This window comes from Pelmatolapia mariae, linkage group LG5, assembly GCF_036321145.2.
Source record: "Pelmatolapia mariae isolate MD_Pm_ZW linkage group LG5, Pm_UMD_F_2, whole genome shotgun sequence".
NCBI lineage: Eukaryota > Metazoa > Chordata > Actinopteri > Cichliformes > Cichlidae > Pelmatolapia > Pelmatolapia mariae.
Window position 1 is genome coordinate 25,783,839 of NC_086231.1, and position 22,283 is coordinate 25,806,121.

At 41.5% G+C, this 22,283-nt stretch overlaps 1 protein-coding gene across 4 annotated transcripts in view; it reads left to right on the forward strand.

Annotated features, from left to right (window-relative positions):
- The window catches only part of LOC134627962 (plexin-A1-like), a 178,339-nt gene that overhangs the window by 19,203 nt on the left and 136,853 nt on the right, over positions 1 to 22,283 (forward strand). For all 4 annotated transcript variants that reach the window (XM_063474478.1, XM_063474480.1, XM_063474479.1 and 1 more), the window contains exon 2: positions 12,313 to 13,744. In XM_063474478.1, coding sequence (XP_063330548.1) covers positions 12,566 to 13,744 — 1,179 coding nt within the window. In that variant the 5' untranslated portion in view covers positions 12,313 to 12,565. The remainder of the gene's footprint in view (positions 1 to 12,312; positions 13,745 to 22,283) is intronic.

Consider the following 22,283-nt stretch of genomic DNA (forward strand, 5'->3'; position numbering starts at 1 on the left):
AGATTATTCATATCTAGCTCAGTGTTATGTTGAGCAAGACACTGATATATTTAGTCCCTCTTCTCTCCTGTCTTCCTTGCTCTCCTTGCCTCTTTGTCTCTAGCATTCCTCTCACTCATCACTCTTCCTCTCATCTTCCCCCGCTCCCACCAGTCTCTCCTTATCTCTCTTCGTCTGCGCTCACATTTCTCTCTTTCCAACACATCTCCCTCTGTGTTTTTCTTTCTCTCCATCTCTGTTCTTATCCTCCTCCACACTTTCCTCCTCCTCTCCCCCATAGCACTACCTCGTCCTAGGCTCTGTTGCTATAACGATACTGACAAGCCCTTTGGACACAGTTTTGGCTTTCCGTCCCTCACCGGCCTTGCTGTCACTCGCTGCATTTAGACACAGGAATGACAAATGTAAACTTAAAGACACACAAAGACTGTCGGACACCCACAAACTATGCACTCACACTCAGTTTACACTAGCAGCAGCTTTATTAATTTAGCTGTCTGCCAAGTTGAAAGACAGTCTCTGTAATATGACCTAATGAACGTGCGTTTGAGGTTGCTGTGTATATTGTCTTGTATTGAACCTCCCAGCCGCCCCCCCCTTTCTCTGCCCTGGGACTGACACACAATGGCTGATGTTACTTGTCGTTCTGGACTGCCCGGTAGGTCCAGCTCTTCCATTTGGAATGACTCCAAGAAAAACCAGTCTTCTCTCATAATGCTCAGTTATGAAATGGAAATGTTGGAGTAAAGGCTGTAATTCCACTGAGACTGTAATGCTCAAAGTCTTAACCTTGAGTATTAATATTTAATATATTTGCTTCCCCCTTAAGCTGAGAAAATTTGTTGTTAGATGTTTACATTGTTAGCATCAGAACAGTGTGTGAAAATTGACACCTAGGGTGAAATTTTCTTTATTAAGGAGAAGCTGCACACAGGTGGGAAAAAGAAAAGAAATGTGTATATCTGTGTAGGCTGACTGGGTAATTTAGTTACGACGAATTTAATTATGACGAGCTACTCTTATTTGAAACCTATACTCACCTATTGAAACACTTGATTAAAACTCTGAAAAAGCATGTGGAATCCTTGTGAAAGTTCTAACGTGGAGTATTGTTTTGGAGTACTTAGTTGAAGTTGAAGTGGTGTTGGCTGTAGCTATGTGACAGTTACTCAGTTGCCCACAAGCTAAGGATAAAAATTCCCTTCTAGCTAAACATGCACAGACTGCTCTCCTCTTATCTCCCTCCATTCCTCCTCGTTCCACCTCGCTAACTCTCTGAAAAGGTATCGTCAACTTCTCTCATCTCACTCCACTATCTCTCCCGCGTTTCTTATTTCCATCACCACACCTTTTCACTTCCACCATTTTTTTCCCCTCTCGTCTCCAGATCTCCTGGTGATTACACATTTTATCCACTCAGCCTCTTTTCTCCATCATTGGTATTTGTTCATTCTCTTCTCCGGTCCACTCTCTCATTCTTTTGACATAATTTTAGTTAGATGACATCATTAAATGTGGTGCGATGGTTAAGTGAAGAAAGTGGAACTTCAAACATCTCATTACTGTACCTGCTGGAGTTCCTACTTCTGTTTGTATGTAAGCTATTAGTCACACATACCCACATGTACATACACAAGCCTTCGTCTCCGTCTCTGTCGCCGCCTCTATAGTGAGGCAGTGATGCATGCAACGCTGTGTGTTGCGCTTCACCAGGAATACAGCATGTGCTGATGATCAGTGACAAGACAGGAAATCGCCCGAGCTCACAGGCCTCTATTCAAACATGCTCACTGTCTGCTGGTTTGAATAAAACTAGGCTCCTGGGCTAAAAATGGCTGGGGTAGATGCACTTCCTTTGTTTCAGCTCCACAATAGGGCAACGTACGATTAGCATTGGCCTCACATGATTCAGATGTAGCGGTGCCAAACAAAATGAACGAGTTCCTGGACAAGACGCTGTCTTTGTGAATCCTGTTGCACGTCTTCCTCTGGGCTGTGATGAGTTTGACCAGTCACTCTTCATTTTTATGCAAAACTTTATGCTACCGTGAGGACTTCTTTCCAGATGATATATTAATATACAACAATTTTTTCCCCTGCTGTTGAGGAATCAAATCTTCATTCCCCCAGGCTGAGATCTGCATTAACTCTGTTGCCTTGTGACCAATCACAGGACATAAATTGGCTGAACACCATGTGACACAAGCCACACGCCTGTCTTGAAGCATTAAGAGCAGAGAAATAGCCATGCGGTCACAGCCAATGATATGGTTACTAATAGTACTCAACAGTATATATCCGGAAACGGTATGGCTTTAATGGACAAAGATGGATAAGGATGCTGTCTTGAGTCAATACTGAACCAGTCCAGACACACTGTGTATGCTTGCTTGTCTGCTGCCATTAAGACAAAGCAGAGCATCTATTTGTATAAACTTGAATGCGTTGGATGACGTTATGGCTCAGTGGAGATGCAGAGCAGATGGTCAGTTTGCCTGTCTGTTTCAATAAAAACATATTGCAGGTGACGAGGCACCAGAAAAATCCACAGCTGATAAGATATGAGCTAGCTTGGACTTTTGTCAAGTCTTTGAAGTGCTAAGGTCATGTGTCAGTTTCTTTATGAGAAAACGGAATCTACGTCAAAACGGAAGATTAAAAACGACTTTGGTTTTGACAGCTTTATCCAGATATGCACATTTTTTGTTATCATATCATGTAATCGCCAAAACCAAAGGTGCCACAGGTGTGATGAGGCAAAGGTCGATTAAATTCATTTATAGGAGACGAGCAAAAGGCAGTGAACTAAGTTATCATGCTTATGAACAAATGAGTTTGTAGTTGATTAGCTGCTTTCCTTGTATTAGCTACTACTGACTGTGTTGGCCAATCACTTGTGCTTACTGTGGAAAGTCCAAAAAGGGAAGGCTATTTTTATGACGCCAGTAAAACAAAAGGAGACAGTGATTTTATTTTAATGCCTTTCTCCTTGAAGCGACTCCTCTTCTGCCGCTTACACCACTATCACCCGCTCTGTCCTCAGATCGTTAACAACAAGATTTATAATGGTATGCATGTTTTTACAGCAATCAACACTCTAGCAAGTTTTTACAAAGGAGTTCAGCTCAACCCTGCTCCAGCACTCAGTGTGTCAAAGGTCAGTCGAGCTCATAAAGAGAAGGTGTGAGGCAGAGAAATTGAAGAGAGTCGTTGCCATTGAGGACAGCATTGTTTGGTAATGGGCTGCTTTGGGCAGAGCAGTCTGCATTCTATTATGGTGACCTCAGCAGGGAGAAAATAAGCAGCACCATGGAGGAATGTGCAGGCTTTGTTTTAAGAGGATCCCGTCTAAAGTCCAGACTCCATTGCGGTTTTGTTTGGTGAAAAGTGAAATACTGTTGCGGCTATATGATATTCATTATCATTTCGTCAGTTTACTACACTCCGGTTCCATTTCACCCAGTTCGCTGACTGAACTGTTCCTTACCCGTGGTTTTATTACATCAGCACCTGCACATCCAGCCTAGAAAGCTGAAACACACTGCAAGTTGAGCATTTAAATTACAGGACTTGTGTTGTGTTTGGCCGTCATTATGAATTTTCTTTGTGAGCTCTGTGGCTATTCTGGTATAGGCCCCCTCGAAAAAAATCAACCAGAGATTTTTGTCAGCTGTCACTGGATATGGCTGACGAGCTTTAGTTGTTCACAGCTCGTTGTTCTTGATGCCACTGAGAGAAACGGATCACTCTATAAAATGACTACAGTGAACAATTAGCCATCTTTGTTTTCGTCAGACATTTTCACATTGTACGTCAATGCAGGTATACCACATTGTTGGTGCGGAAGCTGTAATGCATGATTCACTGTATTAAAAATAACTTTATTGTTTGACTACTTGCCTGAGACAATCCAACTTTTGCTGAACTAGAGCCAGCATGACCACGTGTGCTAATTAAAATGCAGTTGTACCTGACCAAATCAAGGTTTAGTGGCAAAACCTTAAGTGTATTATACTAAATGAGGGTGTGTGTTATGTTGGCTATGACTTCAGTTTAATTCAAACCCTATGCTTTAAGCCATGAATGTTTAGAAAGGACTATAATTGTTTATGTTGTGAGGTAAAGGGTGAAAATATGTAGATGTACTAAATAAGTTAAAATATGTAAAAATCAAGATGTTATTAAACTTTGCCAATTTTAATGTAAATTATAAAGTTTCCTGCCATGGCAGACATGGGGATATTGTGTAACTTTTTGTTGATGATGAATTTATGTCATCTTTACTATTGTTGCTTTAAATCCATGTCAAACAGAAGCAGTATTAGGTTTATGCTTCAGACATAGCACAGGCTCAATGTGTGTTTGCTTTAGTGAGCTAGTGCTGAAATACTGTAGCCTCACTGTTACAGTTTCACTTTGTGACTCTTAGTAGGCACACTCTGGCCCTGACCTACATAGCGCCTACCTCTCCCACCTTCGCACACTCTCACACACACACACACACACACACACATATACGCACACCCTCACAAATAAATGCAGGATTTGTCATGGAAATAAAGACCCAGTCGCACAAACACAGTCGAGAGATTAAGAGAAAACCACTAATCTGTTGCTGCTGCATCAGTGTTGTTGTGTGTCTGTGTGCTGCTTTTTGAAATGTGGGCAGGTTTTATGTGATGCTGGGTTCAGCAGTGTTTTATTCTATCTTTGCAGCTGGAATGAAGGCCTTTGTTTCTGAAAGGAATTTCACCCCTGAGAGAAGAAACAGGGAGGAGGAACTGGGTTTCCTTGCTTGTGTTTTGAAATGTGGTGTTTAAGCAATTTGTATTTTGGTAGTGCTCATCTAAAAAGCTGGTGAATAGGCCAGGCATGAGAACTGCATGAGGAAATAAAAGGAGAGAGGCTGAGGGATGATTGGATGAAGGAAACAGGGGTGGATACAAAGGAGGAGACAAACCCAGGCTGTCTGCTCTTCATATGTTATTGTAATGACAAGGGCTGCATATTTGGGAGGCAGCCTGAGGCACTCAACCCTGTGTTCAAGAGCCAATTCAGATACAATGTTCATAAACCATTCAGAACACCGAGATGGTGGCGTTCATCTACCAGCCATCTCAGACTGCTCACAAATTACTTATAAAGGCTGTTGCATGACAAATTACTGGTGAGAGTTGATATTTAAAGTGGGGCAAATCACTTTTCATATAGATAATCGTACACACAAATGAATGGTATGTGTTTTTGGGGGTTTTTTTCTGGGTGAAGAGATGAATTCAACTTGGAATCTTGTGCGAATTCCCTCTGCATTCCAGTTTAGCTGACATGGTGTTGCTAATCAGAATCAGTGGCTTCAGGAGCTCGCATAACAGTTTAGACTTTCAAGTGTAAGTTGTTCATAATCTAATCTCACTGAGGTTTGTTTCTTTAAAATGGTACGTGTCTGAAAGTATGTAACCACATAAGAAAACAACCGACATCTGAAATTTACCCGCCAATCACAACAGCCCAGGAAGTGCTTTTTTAAATTAATTTATTTATTTTTTAATATATATATATGTCTATATATATGCATGTCTTGGTGAAGCTTTAAGGAACATTAAAATCAGCTTCTGTGCTTGTTTGAACGCTGTAAGCCAGCAATGTTATATCCATGAAGGCGGCTAAATTCAAGAAATTCAGTGGCTCACTGTCGCCACTGTGCACAGGTGCACACGCCCAGTCGTGACTACCGCACATACAACCACATACTTGAATAACACTGTGTCCAAAGTAACGTATGCTGGTGTATAATCCCATTTACCTCTCAAAACGTGTGTGTGTGTGTGTGTGTGTGTGTGTGTTTAATGTTGCAGCGTATGAGAAATGGAATAATTTGTTTGAAGTACTGCCCACAGTCTGTCTACTGTCTCAGAGTGGCAGCTGCCACATGCGCACACACACTCTCACACACATACACATCTGTTATCCACAGCACATTGGGTGGCAGGGAAGCAGTTGTCCTTGTATTTACTGCCGCTTCAGACCTTCAGTGTTCGAGTAGATAGTCAGTTAGTTTCTGCCTTTGTCCTTGTGCAAGCTTCTTATTCAAGCCTAGGAAACAAATAGAGGAATGGAGGAAAAATAAGACAGTGGTTCAGATTATGACAAATTAAGGATGTGAACAGAAAAATGTGTTGATGTAATTATCTTTTATGTTTCCAACAAATGTCGTGATTCTCATTGAAAAAGAGCTAAGAAAACAGAACATTTTATAATCCTCAGTTTCTATTATTCCAGCTTGTAAAGCGTCTGCTGTAAAGACTTTATTGTTGTCTAATATACGAATATACTTTATTGTTGATTAATATAGAGCTAATGGCGGGCCATTGTTGTGTTTTTTCTCCTGTTACTTATAACTCCTTCGTGTTGAGGGCAGCCACTAGATGGGTCCAGATTTTATTAGTCCAGCCATGTTGATGGAATGAGTGTCAGTGGAGCAAGGTGTTTTAAATACAGGGGGCTCAATTTGTTCCACACCCTGACTTATGCTTCACACACATGCACACACTTGCCAATTCTGTACGATGAAACGAGGCATTCGTTTTGGCAGGCCACCTGCCACATAGAGAGGGAGAGAGAGAAGGGGCACAGACACTTGTCCCCTGAAACTGATTTACGTTGGCACTAAAACAGAACTCGTAAGGGCTTTTTATGCGCCCGAAGGCTTTCCAGTCGGCTTGTTCTTGCAGCCAACGCAGGAAGGAAATGATACAAGATACCATAATATACAATACTGCTTTATTGTCCGACCTCTAGAAAATTGGTCTTACCTCCTCTGCAATCTGTCTTGGCTTGAGTATGATATAAAGACATTTTTTTGGGGCACTTGAAAAGTGCTGGCTCATTTTTTCCCCCTCCCAGTGTCCTTACCTATCACCAAATGTCTTTTTTCATTTTGTCACAACACAATATGGAATATTTTATCTTCAAGGGGTGTTTCTGAATGTATTGCCCTCAAGACCTCATATTCCCCTATACCTATTCTGCTGTCGTTCAGCTGGAAAGAAGAGAGCCTTGGCAAACAAATTTCTATATACAGTGACAGATGGGTTTGGATATTTTTATTTTCATTTTTGTAATATAATATTCTCATAATCCCCAGTAGAGGAATGATTGATTTGTTAGAGTGAGATTTGAGTTTGTGGTGTGTTAAGAGGACTCTTTAAGCTTCAGTGTGGTTTAGATTGGTAGGCTGACCCCCTCCTATCCCTCTCAGCACCTCAGACAGTATCTGATCTGGGACAGATTACACAATATGTCACGCTGGTGGCAAAAACGAGCTGCAGCTGACTAACATACCTACCTGCAGCAGATGTGTGTTTGATAGGGTGAATGTTAGAGTGTGTATTTGTTCAGTGCAATGAAATAGTTTCAAGAGCAACCCACATCCTCTCCTCTAACTTTTTAAAGTCAGACTTTTTGGGTGTTTCTGTTTGTCTCAGAGAGCGTTTCTGTCCAGAGACTGCCACCCATTCCCCCGTCAATCTGTCTGTCGCTGCGTCGGGGGATGGTAATCCATTCTTCCCATATGCAGATACTGGCGGTGAGATTAGGCAGACCCTGAGAGAGGATTAAGGCTTCAGGGCTTGGCTGCCCCTTCTATCTTACCTCCTCTCTAACCATACAACCCCCCCCCGTAATACCACCCCTCCACCCACTTTGCTCTTCAATCCCTCTTCCACTCCTCACCCATCTCTCTTTTGTCCCCTGGGCAAATATCCAATCTGGAGAGTGTACTAGCTGTGAAGAGGTGGAAGGGAGATTCAGATAAAAACCCATTTAATTTCTGCACATTTGTGTCATGATTTGCACTTAAAATATTGGATCGTTCTTTGTGTTCTGTGGCTGTATTTAAACGAAGTTATATCTTGGCATATATGCCTTTATTTGATAGTAATACTGGAGCCAGATGGGAAATGTGGGGGTGATAGAGGAACTTGAGTTCAACAAAAGTCAGGCCAGGTTGAGAGTTAAACATGGACGGTGCAGTTATGTACAACAGGGATGGTTTTGCTTTTTTTTGTGTACCTACAGATAAAATTGTAGTTTTTCCCGCTGCACCACCTTGTTTTCAACCACCTGTGTTTATGCTGTGATTGGTCTACAGTAACTGACTTTGTGTACGAGTCTTGAGAATTTGCAATAATTTTTAGAGCTTTGCATTTTATTTGCTCACACGCATTTCCTGCCTTACTTATAATTTCCTGGCTTCTTAAATCCTCGATTACACCCACTTCCTCTTCGTCTGGTCCCAGATTTGACCCATATGTTGTGACAAGCCACAGAGGGCAAAAAATATGTCTGAATGCTGCTCTTCTTTCTTCTCTCACCACCTTCTCTTCCTCTCTCTCCCCTCCATTGTAGAGTGCTGTAATTGATATGCCACTGGCAATAAATCAGCACAAAGTTACGCTCTGAGCGGCGACCATTATCTGAACGGACAGGTTTAGTTGCTTTGGAGAAGAAGGTGAGAGAGCAAGTTATCCAGTTTAGCTCACAAGAGTCACCTGCTGCTTTACCAGCATTTGGGATTACCTCTCCACCTTTGCAGCCTCTTTAAAATGGGGGTCCTTGCTTTATAATCTTTTTGTTTTTCTTCCCCTCAGTCCTATTTCCAGTGCCCATAGGGATGCAGTACAGGCCTGTCGATTGATAGGACATTTCGATATCAAATCCAATAAACTCAGTCCCTTACAGCCAGCCGTCTTTAATGCTTTTCCCTGATGTGATAACACCTTCCCTCCCCCCCGATATGGTGACTGCCCATTCCCAAAGCCACAGACGTGCTCCACACCAAAATGATTGACATGTTTTTCCTTGATGGTTCCAGATATGGCTCCCGACCTTCTCCCAGCACTCTTCCGCCCATTTCAGTTTAGCTCTGGAGGAAATTGAAATTGAAGAGGGTTTGGAAGGATAAATAGAGAGAGGGGGGAAAAAACTGAGAAATTTGAAGGGGCGTGGGGGCATGTGTGAGAAGTTGAGCGAATAACTCAACAGTTGGGCGTGTCTGCCCTGACAGTAAAGAGAGGATCTAAAGGTGTCTATAAGTAGACGGAGGCCTTCACGCCATGATGTCTTTTCAATAACCTGTAGTTGTTGATGTGTTTTGTGATGTCATTGTCTTATTGCCCTGATAGATAACAAGCAGCAGCAGACCCTAGATGCAATTTGTTGTGTGATTCACACTCTCTTACATCAAGCTGTGGCTGGTCTAAATGAAGAGGAATTACTGCAGGGACACTTTTTTTTTCCCAGGTTCCCTCTCGTTCTCTATCAGCCACTCTCATTTGCTCGTTCGCCCAGTCTGCCCCATTGTGTCTTTGCCTCACTTGGAAATGACAAAGGAAAATGAGGCAGCCGGCTTCCCTATGCGCTGCCACGCTTTAAATTGACATCTGCTCTCATCGTACAGCGCGACTGTACCGTTGAGCAAGAAATTAGTTTTTTTATAGGCTGGCTCGTCACTTTATTGCGGCTGCTTATGTCGAAGAGGCTGCGATCCGCGTCGAGCCGTTTTAATCTCACAGAGTGGAAAGTGGGGATATATCTGATAACTGCAGCTCAGGCCCTTCTCTCTGCCGTTTCCTTGCCGAGGTGCCTCGACCCACAGGGCTCCCTGGTGTTTGATTCTCGTGAAGGTAGATTAAAATGCAGCAGAAGTGCACCTTTTTGTTTGGCTCCTCACTCACTCTCCTTCTTTTAGCCCATACAGTATCCTCTTCCCTCTCTCTCTGCCACTTTCTCTCTTTTTCTCTTTATCTCCTTGTTTTTTTGTCTCCCCCTCTTCCTATACATTTGTCTTTTCCTGGGCTTTTCATTTGTAGAAAATTGGATGACACCACCTCTCCCTGAACCTGGCTAGCTTTGTGTCAGTTGAGCTATGGTTTGCTATTCCATGAACATCACCACTACTATTTCTCTTCTCTCCTGCTTTCCCTCATTCTCTCTTTTTTTTCTTTCTCGCACACCGTTTTGCAGCACCAGTGACTAAAATTTATGAGCAATTCAGTGACTACTCTTACTGAGGTGTTTAATTCTTTCAAGATTTGTAAGAGTGCATTTTTTCCCCTCAGAGGGGTTTACACACCTATAATCTCTCACTCATACCTGCCTTTCTCAAGGATAGAAATATCGAACAAAAAAGGAACAAGCTGACAGTCATCTCTCAGCCTGGCAGGCAGAGCTCCCTGCCCTGTATATCCACACTAATAATTAAAAAAAAAACTATAGCTTTTGCTACACAATCAAGAGCAATCACGTAAATTCAGATGTTTTAGCACCATGATAACGGAGACTTTCTCAGGTGCTGCTAAGCCAGTTTTGGTTTTTAAAAAAATCCACATTGTGTATCAGAAACAGTCTTTTGGTATCAAAGGTCCAGCTGTTTGTGTCTAATTATGGGCAAAAATAAGCCTAATAGTAAGCTATTACAAGTGGACTGGGGCATATGTGCTGCTTCAGTGCTCTTTACTACAAGCCACATTCCTACACTCTGGTGAGAACCTGAGACCAGATTTTTCTTCTTCACACCTCCATCTGCCTCCTCTTTTGATTTTTCATCTGTTTCATGTTTTTGCCTCATCCCCCTATCCCCATCTCTTAACCCTGCTTGTCTCACTGTAGTGTCTCATCTTTTCTGATTTGGTATGGTCATAAAACACCTTTTGCACAGACGCTTTGATAGTCAAGGTGAAACTGAAGCGTGGGATCCCTGGGAGAGTTGTGTCCTGTTTTACATAATCAGCATTTACAGAAGAACTAATGTCCTGGTGCTGCAGGAACATGATTGGCCTGTCAGCCTCCAGTACGCGCCCAGCAAACACTGCTCCTCATCACTGTATTGTCATTGTAGGACACCCAAAAGAGCATGCCCTCTCCATTTTTGACTCCTCCTCTTCTCCTCCTCCTTGTCCTTTACCTATAAAAATTCCATCCCTATAAATGATCTCACTCCTTCCTTTTTAATGTCTGCTCTCTGTTGAGTGTACATATAGCACATTGCATTCTGGGATTCATTATATGTGTGCTTTATGAAATGAAATAAATGTATTTGCAAAGCCTCCCCCCCCCCCCCCCCCCCCCCCCAAGAATTAGCTGGCTTGAGGGAGCAGTGATGAAGGAAGCAGTGTGTAAAAGAAAAATACAAACATGGACTGTGCTGTGATTTTTGTAGGCATATTGCCACATGTACTGGTGATAAACTGAGTAAATCATGAACATTGGATACAATTTTGAAATTGAATCACATACTAAAATGTTCAAGTATTCATTAACCAGATGCGATTTTCACCGTGGTCTTCAATTTAGCCTCATCTTGAAAGGATGAACTGTAGCCATCGGTGGTGTATGTATATGTATGTAGATGTATTGTGTTGAAAAGTTGATCTTTTGGCGGGGAAAAAGAAATCTTGTTCTGCAGTCTTCAGTGGGACTCATATTTGGGATGCATCATCTGTCTGAAATTGGTTCTAATTACATTGTAGGGTAAATGAATAACATGCATGCTTTAAGGGTGTGATTGCTGTCTGACCGGGGCACGGTTGGCTCTGGAGGAGTGTTGGAATGCAGTGGATCGGGCCCTTCATAAGCAATCAGTGAATGCTTGCAAGAATTTTCCTGTACGTGCAGCATATGTATCAGCCAATGGTTTTCATAGTGCCCTTTGGCTGTGTTATATTTATCCTGATATCTAAATGATATATACTGCAATCATAGCTCTTTCAGAGGAAGCAGAGCTGTGGTTGCCTGCTGTGCTTCCATGAAAGCCCGGTGCTTGTTTACAGTTGTCAGAAGTGCAGGTATAGTTACAATCAGACGGTGTTGAAACTGGGGAGACCATGACAGTAAAGCCTTCAAGCAGTCCTGGCTATAAATTGCTTGCTGTCAATGTAACAGTGCCCACTGGCCCTTTTTCAAGAGCACACCACCTCCAAAGCCACCACAGTAACACTGAAAGATATGAAATATTAAGGAGTTCAATGCTGTGAGTCTATAACTCATTCACAGGCTTATATTATGTGTACAGAGCCTTTAATAGTTGGCCTATGCTTTCCCTGCATCTTCACTCATAATTAAATGCAGACACACATTTGCCTTCCAGACTTGATTTGATATAATTTATTTATAACTAGGGCAAATGTCAGCTTGGCTTTTTTTTCCTTCTAATTTTGGATGTACAATTTGTGGGCCTTACTGCCTCCTTGATGCATAATCAATAAGAAATGTTCCTTGAACACTCAAGGTGTTTTTTCTCTTTTTACCTTCCAGGGCTCCCACATCGTGGCTCTGTGGATGTTCCTGGTGACTGCTCACAACGCTGAGAACAGGACAGCGGATCAATAGGAGTTTTGCTTCCTCTTCTCTGATCCTTCTCTCTCTCCCTCCCTCTTAATCTTTGACAGTAGAACCGAAACTATCAAAAAAAAAAAAAAAATCCTGACTCGGGATTTGGAACCACAGCTTGCGCTCTCTTTCTCCTTCCCCACCCCCCTCCCAAGCCTTGCTTGTGCACATACCAAATATGTGTCACCTAGCTCGGTCAGTGGCCTTCTCTGGCCAGGGGAACTTTCTCCTCATAGGGCTTTTAGTCATCATGAGCTCATCCTTGTCTGGAGGCCAGCCCCCGCCCTTCAAAAGATTCATCCCAGCTGATTGTTCGCTCACACATCTGGCTATTCATAACAAAACTGGAGAAGTCTATGTGGGAGCTGTTAACCGGATTTTCAAGCTTTCCAGCAACCTGACCAATCTGCGCAGCCACATGACTGGCCCAGTGGTGGACAATGAGAAGTGCTACCCACCTCCCAGTGTCCAGTCTTGCAATCATGAGCTGGCCCAAACCCCGAATGTGAACAAGCTTCTTCTTATAGACTATGCACAAAACCGACTTATCGCCTGTGGCAGCACCTCACAGGGTATCTGTCAGTTCCTGCGTCTGGATGACCTCTTTAAGCTTGGTGAGCCCCACCACCGCAAGGAGCATTACCTCTCCAGTGTGGCAGAGTCGGGTACCATGTCAGGAGTCATCATAAGCTCCCCTCAAAGTCCTACCAGCAAGCTTTTTATCGGAACTCCCATCGACGGCAAGTCTGAGTACTTCCCCACCTTGTCCAGCCGCAAACTGATGGAGAATGAAGAAAATGCTGACATGTTCAGTTTCGTCTATCAGGATGAGTTTGTCTCTTCTCAGCTGAAGATCCCCTCGGACACTTTATCCAAGTTCCCTGCTTTTGACATCTATTATGTTTACAGCTTCAGCAGTGAGCAGTTTGTCTATTATCTAACAATGCAGTTGGATACTCAACTGACTTCACCCGATGCCAGCGGGGAGCAGTTTTTCACCTCCAAAATTGTGCGTCTCTGCATGGATGATCCAAAGTTTTACTCTTACGTTGAGTTCCCCATTGGCTGCACTAAAGATGGGGTGGAGTACCGCCTGGTGCAGGACGCCTTCTTGGCTCGACCAGGCCGGCAGCTGGCCAACTCTCTTGGGATTTCCGAAAATGAAGACATCCTTTTCACAGTATTCTCTCAGGGCCAGAAGAATCGCGCCAAACCACCCAAAGAGTCAGCATTGTGCCTGTTCACCCTTAGGAAGATAAAGGAAAAGATCAAAGAGAGGATCCAGTCCTGCTACAGGGGAGATGGAAAACTCTCCCTACCCTGGCTGCTTAACAAGGAGCTCGCCTGTATCAACTCGGTAAGCTCAAATCTTTTGTTTCTTCTGCTTTTAGTTAGTAGTAAGCGATTTTGTAAGTTAAATTTTTTGTCACAACACACATATGTTTGTACTTGTGTAGTATAAGACTTCCTTGCTTGGATACAACCTCTTCTTATGAATTTGTAATAAAAGTACTTTTAGAGCGTACGCGTTTCATTCAAACGAAACACATTTTAATGCCACTAGTTGAATGCAGACTACCTATGCTATATCACCAATGTAGACTGCTGATATATGCCTGCACTTATAAATGGCATGAAGTATGAAATAGTCTAATTTCTTTCTCCTGCTGACTTTCTTTTCACTTCTCTATGCATTTTTCTTTACTCCACAACATCTTGGTGCTTTGATTTAACCAGACAGGGGACATCATTAGCCCAGTCACCTGGATTTGTGAAATGTCACTCAGGAAGAGCCCTCACGCTCTCACACACATACACACAATATTGTTCGGTGCACTGCAGTGTGAGATCCTGAGGGATAGCACGAGTTAGACTTGGTTTTTACTTACTGATCCACAGTGCATGACCCTGCATGTATCACAGCCAACACACTCCAAATAGACAGACATAGTCTGGCTTTCTTCATTGTGAACATGTGTACCTGCTAACATCCTATTTATTTTCTGAAAATATTCCTGGATCTTTTCACCATTTACCCAAAACTTTTGCCCAAATCCACTTTTTTCTGTGGATTTTACTTTTTTTTGTCTCTGTCTTAGCTGACCACCTGTCTCCACATCCACATCTTTCATCCTATGTCTGCTTTAAAAGCACCCATGCATTGCCTCCACCTTGCTCTTTCTTAAGATAGCTTAATTAAAGGACCCGTTTTAAAGCTTTTTTCTTTAAATGTCAGTGAACACCATTTTAGCGGCAGGTGTCTTCCATTCACACAACCACACGCACACAAACCATTCACCCTGTGTTGCGTCTAATGGAGTGGGATAGTTGGTAAGAACAGCACTCTTTCTCTTTGTAGGTCTTCATTAGCTTGAGTGCGCAGGAGTGTTTTGTGTGGTAGTATAAGTGATGTGAATGACCCAGCCAAGTCCTCTTTTACCTCCCTTTCTTTCTGCCTTTTACCACCTTCTGTAGATGTATTCTTTTTCCTGTTCAGTGGCTGTCTTCATTCTTTACGGTTCTTTTCATTCTTAGGGCCCATCACACTGACAATAGCTCTAGGGCCAAAAAAGCAGCCTATCTCATTTATTTCAATTAGACCTTTGCACTGGTACTGCAGGAGCTACTGGTGCAGAGTGCTGCAAAGAGTTTGACTTTACCATTTATGGGGTGCAGTGCATCTGGTAACTCACTGTGAAGCCCAGTCAAATACTATATGTGCAAGTTTGCGTTACCAGGTAGATAACTTTGTTGCATTGTGCTGATAAGCTTAATGCTGTCATGATAACTCCTACCCAACCTCGGCAGAGTCTAAACTGCTGTACATTGTTGGCTTTTGATAAGACTTCAAAATAGATTTCCTGCCTAACACAGTTTTACCAAGACCGCTTCCCTTGCTACATCAGGAGCACAGGTGTGTCCAATAACATTAATTATGGTTTTCACTTAAGTGTCCCAATAAATCATGCTGGGAAGCCAGTGTACACCATATCAAGGCTCTATTTTAATGGAATGCAGCTGTTATTAATCAGTTGCACCTACGCATTTCCTGCTATGACACAACAGTGCTGTTGTCAGTTTGAAAGTGTCTTCACCCCCCCCCCCCCCTTTTTTTTCATTTTGCAATTTGTATTGATTTTTTTTCCTCACAAAGAACATCCCACCAAGGATTCTTCAGACCTAATACTGCTACAATCTTCAATTTAATGCCAGTGATTCCTTCATCAAATCACACATGCATGCTCTGTTAATTTAATAACACTGTTCCTGCCCCTTCTCTTTGCTTCCCACACCGTTTCTGTTGCAGCCATTGTTACAGGAGCTTTGGTAATCTTACATCTGCCGTTAATTTATCATCTCAAAAACTGTTGTCCCTTACAAGTTGTCATCAGTGATGATGATGATGATGATGTAATAGCTTCACAGATAAGCCGACCCACTGACCCTGTGGCAGCAGCAAAGCATGAGAGGTTAGACCCAGGTTAATGATGTAGGCGAAGTTTCCCCTAAGCACTGACCTTGTGTCAGCTGCCCACCACTGACCTTAACCGCCACCAGTGACCTGACCAATCTCAAATCTGAGATTATTTTTTTCAGTCTTGAAGCATTGCATAAATGATTAAACATGACAAGCACAGAAATAACTCAATTAGACAGAATAATAATAACAGATGATTTGTATGTACTTAAATGCCTCAGATGTCACAGTGGTGCAGTGTTTAGGCCTGTTGTTAGGGTGTAGGGTTTGAACCTTTTGGGGGCCTTAATGTGAAGTTTAAAGGCCTGCGTGGGCTACTCGAAAGGTTTCTTCACACAGTCTAAAGACATATAATTGGCTATAGGTTAGGAGTGTGAGAAACATACAGTTTAAAGTGCACAGAAGACGGTGCTGCATGAATTAATGAATAGCTCATTATTTAAAGCATTTGAATGGTCTGTAACACTTGAAAAATGATAAATGCTAACCAGTTCAATAACATAAACATAAGTAAGTACTATTGTGGGTGCATTATAATGCAAAGCAGTACTACATGGAATTATTGTTTTTAAGTCTGTAAGTTTATCAATTTTATTTGACTCATTGTGTCATAATGCGAGCATTATGTGTGCATTATAATGTTTGTGCGAGTGCAATTTGTTTCCTGCTATTATCAGAATGATATGTGTACATGCACAAGTCAGTGCAGTGTGTATAGTTTAATCAGGGGCAAAAATCTCTGTATCTGTGTTCAGTTGGTTAGTAATTAAAACACAGGCATGCAGAATTAGGTGATCAACACTTTTAAATTGTCAATCTCTCACTCTACATATCCGCACACATTCTCGTAAGATACTGAAGTTTGGTACTGAGCCCCACCCTGAATTTCAGCTGCTTCAGGAATTCAAATGCAGTCTGTGTAGTGTGGGAATTGCTCAGTGATGTGGGTGTGAAGGGTGAATGCGTTTAGGCTGACCCTTCCATAGAGTAGTTTAGAGGGCAAAGCGTGGTTGATGGTGGGGTGTGCGGTATGCCTGGACAGCTGTTGGCCACACAGCCGTAATGCATGACCAGACGCTGTGTGAAATTTTCAGATTTGTGCTGGATCGTAATTTCTTGCCTTCGGCCATCATTAAGATGATATGTTTATAGTCACAGTGAGACAGCTGTTTTCTGTAAACATAAATGTTTGAGCATATTAGAAGCAGCACTGTGATAAAAGATTTGTGTGTGCGTGCAAGAGTAAGATTGTTTGTGTGCCTGTGTTTTGTCCCTGAGCTTTATTATTGAACCCCTGACCTTCTCCCTAGTTTGAGAGTGGATCAATACAAACCATTTCCACAGGAGGAGAGTGAGATGGAGAGAGAGAGTTGCTAAGTTAGGGTTGAGAGGGAGATGACTACAAAAATAGGAAAGATAAAAAGTGTAGTCAGAAGAGAGGAGAAACAGGAGAGAGGTACAGTATAGAGGTGAGTGCAAGGAGGGGTGAGTGAGTTGTGGGAATTAGACGAGAGAGAGAGGGGCAGCAGGAACAAGAGATGGATGAGAGAGAGGGAAAGAAAGGTGCTAGACGTGGGCGGCGATAAAAATGAAAGAACACGAGGGAGTCTGATCCAGAGGAAGAGATGGATACCAAAGCAACATACAGGAGAGAGTATAGGAATTTGAAGAACGGTGCTGAGAAGATGAAAAAGACAGCAAAATAGCAAAGTGAGCCAAGGTAGAGACTTGAAGGGAGTGAAAACTGGAGTGAAAAGCATTCGTATACCTTTTCCAAAATTCAGGAACATTTACAAAGTCTGAGACATTGTCCTGTTTTGTTTACAAATGTATTATATCCAGACAGTAGTTCAGATGTATGATTTTGAGTCTTTATGTGTACACCAATTGAATCATTAAAAGCAAAACCCAATGAATGAGCTGCAGGCAAGATGAAAAATGAAGCTGTGCTTTTTTTTTTTTTTTTTTTTTTTTAATTAATTTATTTTTTCAATTGATGTTGAGCCATATTTTGCATTGCAATCATGGCTGACTAACTTGCAGGTCTAACTTGTAGCCGCCTAAATGACACATGTGTGAAAGGCAGGGACATAGAAGAATATTATCAGAAAATGGATTAAAAAGACAAAATGGTATGTAGAGCTGGTAAGGAAGGAGGAGGAACGATCAAGGAGAGAGCAGCAAGCCTTTTACAGCCAGCATGCTCAAAGGAGAGGCAGTGAATCACCGACAGAGAGAAGAGAAGGGTGAGAGGAAGAGTGATAGCCCCAGAAATCTTTTCACCGCCACTGCCAAGAACAGCTTGAGAAAAGAGTAGATGACTGAAAGAGGGGAGAAAGATAGAAGGAAGAGAGGAGAGTGTGATTGAATGCTGGCTGCTGCACAAATAATATCGGTGTCCGTCACCTGGTCACTGCACTGTCCTCTTCAGCGGTACAGCTTTCTGTCATGTCAACTCTGTGTGTGTTGTGGCACATCTGTCCATGTGTACGTCTAGGAGGTGGTGCTATACAATGAGGACAGAGGAGCACAAGAAAACTCTTTTGGTGTGTGAAATATTACAGAAATTAAAGAGGTGCACTTTAGATAGAGAAAGTTGGGGAGCCTTGTTGCTCGGAGGTCACTTTGCGGAATGTATTTTCTTACTCACTGAATTTGTCTTATCTGATGGTCACTTCCAGCTGTTTTCTCTGCAGTAAGCAAAACAGAAAACTAGCAAGCACTGACCTTATTTTTTGTTTTTGTTTTTTTTAAGTGCTCTGAAATGTAGTTGGAGAAAGTCATAGGAAAGTTGTGGACTTTAACATCAAGACAGTGGAGGGAAGCATGGCCATATTAAGTTAGAAAATCTCCATCTGAATCCTTTTAGCACACTACACAGCAATCCACAATGGAGATGCCCTGTAGCAGTCTCCAGGGTTTGTATTGGAGCTGTTCAAGGCAGTTTCTAATTGGCCATCATAGCAGATATTTATATGGAATCTAAACCATGCTGGTCATGTGGTCTGGGAACAGCATTAGCTACAATGACTCTTTGTGTCTGTTTAATGCCATTAATGTTTTACAGACCAGTGCAAACAGATGCATATTGTACACAAGATTGTTTTGTGTATAATATTGTTTTGGTAGGTCTTTTATATTCTGCTATTAGTCACACTTGGAACTGTACAGTATTGCAAGAAAAGGTGAACCCTTTGAAATGAACAAATTTTGCACTGGTTATTCACCGAGCCAAGTCACAATAATGGTCTCACACAAACTAACTGAATTAAAAACAAAACAGAAAAACCCATACAGATGGTTGTGTTTTTCATGTGTATGCACCACGCATTATTTAGTAAAAACCTACAGTGTTTAATTTGGGATAGATTTAGGGCTGCAATGAGGACAAAGTACTTAACAACCAAATACTTCTGTTGGAATTTTGAGTAACAATAGGGGGGAAAAACATCTTGCTACCACCCTTGTGCTCACTGGCTTTGGAATTTCTCTTTATAAGGATTATATTTGCCCTATTCAAAATGTCCCACTGCTTTCTCTCGATCCCCAGATGGATAGGAAGGTTTTGAACTTTGTCATAGGCCAACGCATCAATCATTTGTAGAATCAATCATAGCAAGTAGGAGTCAGTCTAAAATACTTTTTGTGTGTGTATGTGTACTGCATAGACCAGCTGCTGTTTGACCCACAGTGTCAGAGGTGATATTTGATGCAAAACCTGAAATCAATATTGAAGTGGTCACTTTGTGTTCAATATTTATTTTTATGTATCTGGTTAAAGTGCTCACTGCTCGTGCAGTGTTTAAAAGCCATTACTTGTGAAGTTACTTGGATTCTGCTGTCATTCATTACGATAGCTCTGCATTAATTTAAAGTTGTTGGGTTTTTTTAATGGGCATGAGTTTTGTGTAAATTAAACTAGTTAGTTCTTGTTTATTCTAAACAAAATGATATTGCTGCTGCTGAAGAGCTGCTCATTATAGGAGTATAACATAATTGTAGATTTACTCTCTAATGTGGAAGTCTCCAGATATATTTACAAAACCTTTTGATACCACTTTTTAAAAAAATAAGTAAGTAGGTATTTTAGGCAGTGTATGCATCACGTCTTCAATTCATTAAGACTGAATGGGGGAAGTGCAAACCTACAAATGTTCTAGTCTATCCTTACATGCAGAAAAAGAAGGTGGGAAAAAAACTACATGTAAAGTGTGTTGTCTAGTGTACCTGTCACAAGAGCTCCATCCTGACTTGTTGATAAGCCAGGCAGTAAGTGTCCAGTCCTAAATAATTTGCAAATATGGAGTATGCAAACGATGCTATCTTGCTTTTCAGACCAAAAAAGGAAATACTTCTAGTGAAACACCCAAAGGACTGAAATCCAGATCTGTTCAAATAATCCATCCAAACTATTCTCCTTCTTTTATCCTGAAATACACATTATCATTTTGTTTGAGGGAAACTTGCGTTGTTGTTGTAAAGTCGACAGTGTTCCTTATGTTAAAGTGTTTGGAGTGGCAAAAAATATATAAACTAATTCTAAATGTTAAGCTGGGTCTGAGTAGCCTGCTAACGTTTCATTCTGTGAAAAATATAAATGATAAAAAATATAATGTTTTGAATTGGGTATTGGATATCGTCTAGTTGTACTCGTAATGGTGCTCATTACCAAATTTCTTGTGTTGTGACATTGTTACCGACTAAATTAGAATATATATTTTTTGTTGCCATTACAGCAGCATCTTAAAACAAATATTCTGCACTTGATGAGCCCACATTAAATTAACCGAGCAGATTTTCATTTCTGTGTTAAGACAAAGTGAATTTGACTCTGAGGCCAGCTCCTAACCTTATTAAATCCGTCATTATAAATATGATCTGATGAATGTAGCTTGCATGTGGTCTCTGTAAAACACAGTCCTCTTTCTGCAGGCCTAATCTAAAAGGATGTGGCGGTAAATGTGTTTAAGTAATTAGACCTGATTAATTGAGCCAGCGTTGATGAACAGAGTTAATTGACAGTCTAAATGAGTTGAGCAGGGAGATGTTGATTGGGTGGGTTGTCTTTAAAGTTATTGGGCCTAATGAATCATGTTTCAGTTAGTATTTGGTCATTTGATAGAAAATTGGATTTCAAATCAGGGATATTTTCTTTTTTCTTTTTCTTCTTTTTTTTTTTTTTTGTAAACGGCAAGGATTTGCTTCGCGTCCCTGTAAGCTAACAGCGTCACACGTACGCACGGTTGCTCTCATTCCATTATTAAAGAAAAATAGAAAAACCTTCTCTCACTCTCTCCCTCTCTGTGGAGTGTTTAGCTCAACAAATCCCCATCTCCAGCACCACTCTAATGATACTAATTGCCAGTGTAATTATGTATTGATCGGTACTGTGTGTGGGTGTGTGTTGCATACATCATTACCTCTTCTTCACTTCTTTACAGGCTCTTAATACATCTTGGATACAGTCAGAATTAGAATTTGTTAAAGTATCTTTTGCTGTTTGGGTCAGCACTCTAAAGAGCCCGATCTCCCACTGCTGGTCGCTGGGCAGCTCCATCAGAGCAGTCAGAGGTTAAGTACTTTGCTTAAGGGCACCTGTGGTGGTTGATGATGGAAGGCGGAAGTATGTTATTCATTCACTTTCCACACCCATATGTCCCAGCTGGGCTAATGGGCCTCCTGATCACATGCAATCTTCTCGTTTCTAACTGCCTGTGTGCTTACAAAGATACATTTTCAAGTGACAGTGTACATTTATGAGTGAGTGTGCATTTCGTATTATCCAGTAGGCAATATTTCTTCTTCTTCTTTCTATTCAGTTGGATTATGGTCTAAACATGTGGTGACAGCTTTTGGAAGCAGTTCTCTGAATAGGCGCCAACTCCTTGAGGTTTCACCGTCTGCCTGGAGTGCACTCAACATAGAAATTACCATCCTGCTACCAATGAATATGGAATTGGTGCAGTAATTTCTTTTTCTAAATTATTGATCAGTTAGGATCAAGTAACACATCCTAGAAAATGGCTAGAACGAATCAAAAGGAGAATAAAAAAATAGATGGCACACGGGACCAAAATGATTTTTTTCCCTGTGGATAAGCCCTTGGTTTTAAATGAACACTTTTTCCTCATGGTGACGTTAATGCATCATTTTTGTCATACGCTTGGAAACTAGGTTGTTGTCATAATTGACACAGTGGTGTCACACTTGACATTGGTGGGTTTTTTGTTTTTTTGTTTTTTTTACATTTGTATCCTAAACATAGACAGATGTGAGCTTCTAATTTTGCCTCGTTTCAACATATGTTCTTAGCATATCAAGTGCAAATTTGTGTTTGTAAAAGCTACGGGGATTAGGGTATGTTATTTTCTTTTCTTTTTTTATTTCTTTTTGGCTTAGAACAGGAAATGTTATATTT